The following is a 10,278-nucleotide window of genomic DNA, read 5'->3' as shown; positions in this document are numbered from 1 at the left end:
AAAAATTATTCCGGTATCTATATTAATTAAAACATATATCATTATGTTTTATAAGAATGTAAAAATTAGTCCTGTATCTATATTGATCAAAACATGTATGATTGTTTTTTTTTAAGAATTTAAAAATTTTCCACCATAGTTAGAATAGATTGGTCACCTGTGGATAACCTCCCACCCCCCGTATGTTAGAAATGACCAGGAAGGGGTTTGTTAAAAAAAAAAGTTCACTAAAAGACATATTAATAATTTCAACTACTCACTTAAGCACGCTTGATTTTGGTCCACAGTTGTGTAGTTCCAATCTTTTTCCGTGTTTGTGAGGAATTCAGCTAGGAACGGGGTGTCCGAAACGTAGTCATCTCTCCAACCTGCCTCTATGAGTAGAACTTTCCAATCGGGATTTTCGGACAGCCTGTTTGCCAGGACACAACCTGAGAAAATATTTGTTAGCCAATTGGTATAGTAAAATTGTAAATTAACCTAAAAATATATTTTATTAATGATTTATAATGTAAAACTGTTTGCGAAAGACGTTGTAAAAAGTCTTACCAATCCCAGGGGATGGCAAAGAATACCGAATATGGCGAATGTTTCAAATTGTACTCGGTATATTTTTAGGTTCATAGCCAATAAATTATTAAATATTGTTAATTACTTAATTATAAGCTAAATAATTAAATTTTTATAATAGAATAAGTACATATATACCATTTTAAATTTTAAAGTAAACCTATTTTTACGAACGTATGGGAGTTGTAACCAGATGTAGTGGAATGCATTTAAACTACTACCTACAAACCCATTTAAAATGAGTAGATTTCAATTTTTTCTTTTATCATAAGTTCTCTATGTCCAAAATCAAAATGTTTATCCTGTAAAAGGTTTTCTGTTTAGTATTCCTGCCCAGTAACATCAACTTTCTACTATTTTTTTTACTTGGCCTAGACAACAGGAATAGTAAACATTCTTGAAAAGTAAATATTGAAGTATTTAAGATGAAAGTCCCTTGAAGTTTATTCTAAACCAGAAAATATTTTTTTTCCAAACTTTTAGCTCATTTTCCATTTTAAGCTCCATATCCTTAACCTACCTACAAAACTAATAGTACAAGAGCCAGGGTGAAAAAAAATCAGTTATTTAACCCTAATTTTTGATTACTTTGTTGAGAACTATATATTATATAATTACTAGTCAAAATTAATGAGTCTGCCAAGTATACGTCGGGGGAATACAAAACGGTGGCTGTTTCAAAACGTTAAACAAAAATAATTTTTCGATCTATCTTTAAAATGATCAAAACACTAGATAATCGAACAGCATCGATTCAATCCTTAATTGAGCTATTTATAATTAATAATTCCCGAGATATAGCTTTTTATACAGCAACATTTCTTAAAAAATGCACTGAAAAATCAGTAGTGGATTTATATATTTCAAAAACCATACGACGAACTAATGTATATGTATATTAAGTTGAGGATAAAATTACTGTAGATAATAGCCGTAGGTTAATGCACAGTCTTAGATCGCAGTCGTAAGCACGCACAGTGCGATACATAAAACTAGTTGTTACGAGGCCACATAGTACAAGAGCCGGGAAGAAAAAAAGTCAGTTATCTCATTCCAATTTTTGATTACTTTAATGAAAACTATGTATGATTACTAGTCAAAATTGACGAGTCTACCAAGTATAGGTGGGGGAATAAAAAATGGCGGCTGTTTCAAAACCTTAAAAAAAAATGAATTTTAGATTAATTTTTATTAATATATTCTTGTTTGAGAGTGGTTTAGTTTATTTAAAAACAAATTTGATCCTTTTTTCATTCATAAAGAGAATAATAATTTTAGATGAAAGATGTTAGAATCGATTTATATCTCAGAAAATATAAATTATACTGTCAACTTCAAATCAGATTCTAAGGGACTGAACCACCACTAATCAGAAATTTTAAGAAGAATAAATATGTAATAATTGTGTACAAAAAAGATGAAAAATAAAAAAAATGTTCAAATCCTTAAATAGTACAAATATATAAATGGAATAAATATGCAATAATAAAAGTATGAATAGAGAAGTAAATATGTTAAAAAATAAATTAAAAAGGGGGGGTAAATGTATATGTGAGAGAAATGCACATAAAATTGTGTTGTAAGCAGAAAAATTAGTAATAAATGTTAATTAAATTATATTGAAAATGTAAATTAATGTTTTAAGAAAAATTATGTAATATAATAAAGTGATAACAGAGTCCTAACCTGTTGGAGGTAGGTTCTGTTTAAAGTTTGCAAATGTAAATGAAAGAAAGAAGAGAAGTGGTTAGTACAAGTTTTAAATTTAAGAAAGAATTATATAGAAGAAGTTATGTAAGTAGGAATCTATTTTTAAAAAAACAAAAAAAATTGTATAATGTTATTATAATATTATTTTAATGATTAATTTATTTAGAGATGGGTCAAAGGCAATTAGCCGGCATTTTTAAGAATTTTAAAAGAGAAAATGACAACAAAGTAAAGGTAGGGCCAAAGAAATCGGTATGTAAGTGAAGGAAATAATGAAATTGTTATAGAAATAATTAAAAGGAGCTGTTTGTAGGTATCCTTGAAAATGACCTGAGGGTCGAAACGTTGGAAGGTTTGAAAGGATCAAATTTTTTTTTAAATAAAAAAAATGAATTTTTCATTTGGAGCTCTATATCTTATAAACTACCAACAAAACTAGTAAACCTAAAAGAACATTATTTAAAGGAGAGTCAATTTGCTGAAATATGAGCCATAATAGAGCTATTTACGTAAGGCTGCTGAAAGGTTAGTGGTTAGTTAATTTATTTTGAGAAATCTTTATCTTTAAGAACTATGTGACGTTTAAATGCTTATTAGCACTTAAATTAAAGCTAGTTTAATGTACTATAAAATATTTTATGACCATTACCTTCGTAGGTAAAGTAGTTTTCATGATATTTCCTAAAATAAATTGATTTATAGTTGTTCGGACAATAAGTTTGAGTTTTGAAAAACTTTTTTCAGAAACCATAGGATGTACACAGAGTTGGGCAAATATTATTCGAATGACAAGAGACGAATGATGTTTTATTCGTGAATATTCTACTCGAATAATCAATTATTCGTACAAAACATATGATTAACTATCGGAATACTTATGATCGCGTATAGATTAATTTTAACTTTTCTGATTTCTAACGTGATAAGGTCCCTTTATATGTTTCGGGTTATGTAGAATATGAAAATTATATCGATTTTAAGATCTCGTATCGAGTTATTTTTACTTTTCCGATTTCTAACATGTTAGGATCTCTTTATACGTTTTGAGGAATGCAGAATATGAAGATATCGATTTTGTGATCGCTCATCGATTTATATGAACTTTTCTGATTTCTAACATGTTAGGGCCTCTTTATGTTTTGAGATGTGCATATTTCTTATCTTAGTTAAAATTAATCGATACGCGATCTTAAAACCGATAGTATTTTGATATTCTACATATCTCAAAACATATAAAGTGACCATAACATGTTCGAGATCAAGAAAGTTAAAATAAATCGAAACGCGATAATTAAATCGGTACGCGATCATAAAATCAATAGTATTTTCTTTTTTGACATATATTGAAACATATAGAGACCCTAACATGTTAGAAATCAGAAAAGTTCATATAAATCGATGAGCGATCACAAAATCGATATCATTTTCATATTCTGCATTCCTCAAAACGTATAACGAGACCCTAACATGTTAGAAATCGGAAAAGGAAAAATAACTCGATAGGAGATCTTAAAATCGATATAATTTTCATATTCTGCATTCCTCAAAGCGTATAAAGGGACCCTAACATGTAAGAAATCAGAAAAGTAAAAATAAATCAATACGCGATCTTAAAATCGATATCTTTTTCATATTCTGCATTCCTCAGAACGTATAAAGGGACCTAACATGTAATGAAATCAAGAAAGTTAAAATAAATCGATGCGCCATGTTAAAATACATAGCATTTTCATAATCTGCATATTCGGAAATCTAAAAATTGGCCCCTATGTATTAGAAATTAAAATAAATCGATATGGGATCTTAAAATCGATAGCATTTTCTTTTTGTACTCGTCTGAAATAGAACCCTCATACATTAGAAATTGAAGGTGGTAAAAAAATAAGTGAATTTAAAAAAAAAAAAAATCAAATTTTCATTCGAATAATATGTATTCGTCTAATTTTTTATTCGATTGAATTAGTATTTCAAATATTCGAATAAAAAAGTATTCGGATTGTTTAGTCGTATTTTTATTCGAATAAAAATTTATTTGTCTCTCGTCAATCGAATAAAAAAGTATTCGTTTCTTGTCAATCAAATAATTTTTGCCCAACTCTGGACGTACAGATGTCTGTCAGTACTCAAATTAAAGCTTGTTTCATGTACTATAAAATGGATTGTAATGTTTATCTCCGCAAGAGTAGTAGTTTTCATGATATTCAACAAAATAAATTCACAAATGTTGATTCCTAGTTGTCCGGGCAAAAAGTTTAATTTATGAAAACATATATTTGAGGAAGCATAAGACGTACAGATGCATGCGAGCACTAAAATTAAAGCTAGATTTTAACGAATATCCTAAAAACTATTACTCCTACGAAGATAAACATCATAACTTACTTTATAATAAATTAAACTAGCTTTAATTTGAGTGCAAATAGACATCTGTACGTCGAATAGTTTTTGAAATATAGACTTCTCAAAATAAATTCACCAACTACCGATTTTTAGTTCATTCTTTATGAAATATTGCAATTGACAAAAATATATTTCGAGAACTATTGAATGTAGATATTAGGGCTCATATTTTAGCAAATTTACTCTACTTTAAATGATATTCTCTTATAGTACAAGAGCCGGGAAGATAAAAAGGCAGTTATCTCACCCCAATTTTTGATTAGTTTAATGAAAACTATGTATAATTAATAGTCAATATTCATGAGTCTGCTAAGTATATGTAGGTGGGAAAAAAATGGCGGCTGTTTCAAAAGCTTAAAAAAACATTAATTTTTCAGTCGGAGCTCTATATCTTAAAAACTACCAACATTGCCAAATTTGCTGAAATATTAAATGAAAGCAAAATTTCTTAAAAATCTACTGAAAGATTAGTAGTTAGTTAATTTATTTTGAGAAATCTATATCTCAGGAACAATGTGACGTACAGATGTTTATTAGCACTCAAATTAAAGCTAGTTAAATTTAGTAAAAAATAGTTTATTATGTTTATTTATGTAGGAGCAGTAGTTTTTATGATATTTGACAAAATATACTCACAAAATGATAATTTCTAGTTGTTCTTATAAAATGTTGGATTTTTGAAAAAATATATCTTCAGATCCATTAGACGTACATATGTCTACCAACACTCAAAATAAAGGAAATTTAAATGTCTATAAAGTATTTTATTACTCTTATCTTGGTAGGGGTAGTAGTTTTTATGATATTCACATATGAATATAAATTTGGCAAATGAAAATTTGTCCGAACAACTATAAATAAATTTATTTTAGCAGATTTCATGTAAACTATTACTCCTACGAAGATAAACATCATAAACTACTTTATAGCTCATTAAACTAGCTTTATTTTGAGTGCTAATAGACATCTGTGCGTCAAACGGTTTTTGAGATATAAATTTTTCAAAATAAATTCACTAACTACTGACCATTAAGTACGTCCCATACAACATTTTTCTGAAATGTTGCTTTTTAAAAAGCTATATCTCGAAAACAATTTAACGTAAATAACTCTATTAGTGTTCATATTTTAGCAAATTTACTCTTCTTTAAATGACGTTCTCTTAGGTTTTTTGTGTTGTTCCTACTTTCTAAGATATAGAATGAAAAATTAGTTTTTTATCACTTTGAAACAGCTGCCATTTTTTATTCCCCCTACCTATACTTGGTAGACTCATCAATTTTGAATAGTAATTATCGATAGTTTTCATTAAAGTAATAAAAAATTGGGGTGAGATAACTGCCTTTTTTCTCTTGTACTATTAGGTTTTCTAGTGTTGTTGGTAATTCTCTGATGTCTATTAGCACTCAAATTAAATCTAGTTTCATGTACTATAAAGTATTTTATAATGTTTATATTCGTAAGAGTAATAGTTTTCATGATATTCAAGAAAATAAATATTCAACATAAAATCAGAGGTATAGAGAGAGATTGAAAAATTAATTTTTTGTTGAGGTTTTGAAACAGCCATCATTTCTTATTTCTCCTACCTGCACTTGGCAGATTCATCAATTTTGACTAGTAATTATACATAGTTTTCATTAAAGCAACAAAACGTTGAATTTACACAATTGATTTTTCTCCCCGGCTCTTGGACTATATTGTTTCCTCCATTACCTGCAGACCCGGCACCCGCTATTATGAAGTCGTACTCCTGAGCGACGTCCACCTGCCGCGTGTTAGGTGTCCTCAGGTCCTGGTCCAGTTGTTCCGGGAAGTGAAGCCTGAGGAGGGTCAGGAAGGTACTCCAGAACTCTTTAGTACTGAGGACCATGGCGGAAGCAGTCCAGTGGTCAAGGAGCCGTTGATATACTGATGGCAGTAAGTGCTACAGGCAGGCATGACTTCCTTTAAATGCTAATGCCTTCTCGATATCATTGTACCAAGATGACAATAGTAGGCCTTTACATGTTTCCTTTTGCTATGTAGATATTTATGATATTATTAACTATCTGAACAATAGAGGTCAATCCGTGTCAATTAAACACAGTTTTGAACATTACCATCTTAGATTTTCTTAAATACTGTCTATAACAATCGCTAGAGATTGAAAAAGATAGGAAATTTCACTGAGGTCTGTCTACTCGTTTTTGAATAGACAGCTGTAAAGTTCTCATAAAAACAGACAAGAATGCTCAAAACATATTTTAAAATTTTTATTTTATCCCTGTCCTACAGTATCCTTTCTAAATACTCCACTAACGCCTGTTCAATAGATTCTATATCTAGGACTCCATCTTGACAAGAGTCTTACCTGGAATCTACAGGCAAGATTGAAACGACTAGAAACTGCTCGTAGATTTCGATTGCTACAACACCTACTTGACAAACGCTCTAAACTTCCCATTCACTACAACAAATTATTATACACTAATCATATCAGACCAATTTAGACAAATGGAATTGAGCTCTGGGGCTCCACCAAATCATCAAATTCCTCACGCATCCAATCCTTACAATCCAAAATCCTACTTAAAATCTTTGATGCTCCTTATTAGGTTACAAATAAACTCATCCACCAAGACCTTAACCTCCCATTCGTTGCTGATTTGGCCCAAAACAGATATGCGTCTTTTCATTCCAAACTTCTTACCCATCCTAACCCATTAATTGTTAATCTATCATCTTTAACAATCCATGCTAATCCTTCGAGGCGTCTGAAAAGAAGATGGCCACGGGACCTTCTAATTTAAATTAACGCTTGAAGTACCACCAATGGGCGGTTCCATCCCAAGATATCAAGCGTAAATGAAACATACAACATATTTACTTATTGTATTTATTTATATGTTGTAAATAACATTAAATAAATCAATAAAAAAAATTTATTTTCATTGTATAAAAATTGTATCTTATATCCCTGTCGAACCGATCCATTGTTACATTGGAGAACATCTGGAAAAACGTCTAACTTGGAATCCTTATACAGGACTGAAAAGACAGGAAACTGCTCATCAATTCCGACACTTACTAAACAAACGGTCCAAACTTCCAAATAATTAGAAAATACTCAGTTATATGGCTATAATAAGGCCTATCTGGGCATAAAAAAATGTAATTATCACGAGTTACAAAAAAGTCAGACCAAAGAATGAAAGGGACTGGGAATCCAAGTTAAAAACTGAGTGCTCTCTATAACAATCATATTCTAGAGAGCCTTATTTTTTTATATTTACTCGAAACAACTAGCTAATACTATTTTATCAACATTCATCACTTGTTTATTTTCTTTTTTTAAATAACTTTACTTATTCTTTTTTTTTAAAGTTGAATTCGACTCTTCATATGTTTATCAATGTGTTTAAACTAGAAACTATATAAATAGAAAAAATAATACAATAAATAAATATTGACATTCATACATATATATGAAATATTTAGTTCAATTATTAAATTGCAAGGAACAAAAATTAAAATTTTGTTCAAAAGGAGTAACATAACATGTAATTTTGTGCTGAAAAACAAAAATCAAAACGAGCAATATTGTGGCAAAACCCCAAAACATGCAATTTTGTGAAATATAAAAGTTTTATTATTCAAGTTAAGTTAGGATACAATTGCACTTGCATTTATTTTTTTATTATAAAAAATGAATTTCTCCTTTATACGTTTCTCTGAAGTTTAACCAAATAAGATTAAATAAAATGTCTTTAAAATTCACGAATAAAACAACTGTACCAAATTTTAAGAAAATCTGATATAGTAAGATTCAAAATTGTGTTGAATACAATGACACAAAGGATTTATGTTAAAGGTTTCCATTTGTGGTTCCTTTTGTTTAAAAAAGTTAATATTTGTTTGTAAACCAACTGTTGACACTGTAACGGGTAAATTTGTAGTTGAGGATGACTTGAGATAGTCAATGACGCCACGCCCACAAAGAGAACTACTTCTTACCTAATTTTCACTCGCAATGTGAGGTTGCATTGCAAGTGAAAATTACGTTAGAAGCAAACATCTATATTTGTTGTGACACATTTCTGTTTTTTAAAATAAACCCCCCTCAATTCTCATAGGAATCTGCCTTATCTTTACAGAGGCGCGGTAGAAACAAATGACGGGGGAAGATTTAAAAAATATTCCAACAAATTTCATCAGATTTCCTGACTTACCAAAGGCCTGGCGAGTGATTCGTATATCTCTTATTTTGGAAAACTGATTCCTCGAAATAGCAATTATAAGCAATTTAAAAGTTAAACAGAAACTTTTTCGATCGATAGGCCACTTTATGTAATCGATTTTTTTCCTCTGTCAAAGGCCTTTTTGGCAGGTGTAACCAAAATAAGATGAAAAAAATAATCGATTTAACTAATATGAATTAGAATAACATTTTATTTATAGCTAAAATTATTCTAATGATGGAAAAATTAAGATTTATATTTTTACAATTGAAAATTAAAAAATATTATCATAATTAAAAACTGAACCAGAAATTATTCCTTCTATTATAAACTCCCTAACCACCCAAAACCAATAGTTTCTAACCTTGCTTCCTCTTCCATTCCTAAAAACCTTCAATTGAAAAAACGTTGTTACAGTGCTACAAGGTACTACTAGGTAGTTTCTTTACATGCCTCTATCACTCCATTATAAACTTACATAAAATTTACTGAATTATGTATTATTAAATTTACTGAATTATGTACTATTAAATTTACTGTATTATTATGTACAGTTGTAAATTTCAATAATAATAATAATAATGAAGGCCTAACAAACCCAAAGGTTCGATGCCGATACCACCAAACGCTCTCTACATACATCCTTCCAGTGATGCCCCTCCAAATCCAATTCTACTAAATCAGTTTAAACGCATTAACATTTTAGGGATTCGTTCATTACTAATTCCAACAACCTGAAATGCCCATCTATAACCTGAATTATATTTACTGGATGCAGTTCCCTTAATTCGTAGTGTAGTCTTTTAAATTCTCCCGTTAATTCATTCATTTTCAGTCGGAATATTTTACGTAATACTTTATTTTCGAAAACCTTAAGGTACTGTTCATCTTTTAGTGTAAGAGGCCACGTCTCACATCCATAAAGAACAGTGGGAAGGATAATAGTTTTGTAAATTCTAATTTATAACTTTTTCGATAGAAGGCGCGAGCTAAGCCGTTACGAAATTGAAAAATAACAAGCATTTCCCACTTTCAACCTAGCTTTTATTTTCTACCCAATTTCGTTTTTTCTAGTTACCGTAGAACCTATCTACCTGTTCCAACGCATTTGCACCTATATCTATATCGCCGAAATCGCTCGCGTTTCTACTGCTAACCATGTATTTTGTTTTATTCGTATATATTTCAAGATCTAGTTTCTTACTAGAGTTTATTATCGCGGTTGTATTTAGTTCTATAGTTTCTTTGTTCTGGGCCAATAATACAAAATTAGCATACCCAAGCATCGGTATTTTACCACCCAAAGTTAAACCCTTTTAGGTATTCGTCACACTTTTAATGACGTATTCTAGTGCTAGATTATATAAGATAGGTGATA

The 10,278-nt window shown here is 29.9% G+C and overlaps 1 protein-coding gene across 1 annotated transcript in view; it reads right to left on the bottom strand.

The window, feature by feature from the left end:
• LOC106692825 (4-pyridoxate dehydrogenase) overlaps positions 1 to 6,634 on the bottom strand; it is a 10,924-nt gene extending 4,290 nt beyond the window's left edge. The window contains exons 1-2 of the mRNA XM_014439018.1: positions 6,397 to 6,634; positions 261 to 431 (exon numbers count right to left, since the gene is read on the bottom strand). Of these exons, the coding sequence (XP_014294504.1) occupies positions 261 to 431; positions 6,397 to 6,553 (328 nt within the window). The 5' untranslated portion in view covers positions 6,554 to 6,634. The remainder of the gene's footprint in view (positions 1 to 260; positions 432 to 6,396) is intronic.
• Positions 6,635 to 10,278: the final 3,644 nt, after the last annotated feature.

The sequence above is a fragment of the Halyomorpha halys genome, unplaced genomic scaffold (assembly GCF_000696795.3).
Source record: "Halyomorpha halys isolate HHAL.00 unplaced genomic scaffold, Hhal_1.1 Scaffold73.1, whole genome shotgun sequence".
Lineage (NCBI taxonomy): Eukaryota > Metazoa > Arthropoda > Insecta > Hemiptera > Pentatomidae > Halyomorpha > Halyomorpha halys.
This window is presented reverse-complemented; position numbering and strand designations above follow the sequence as displayed.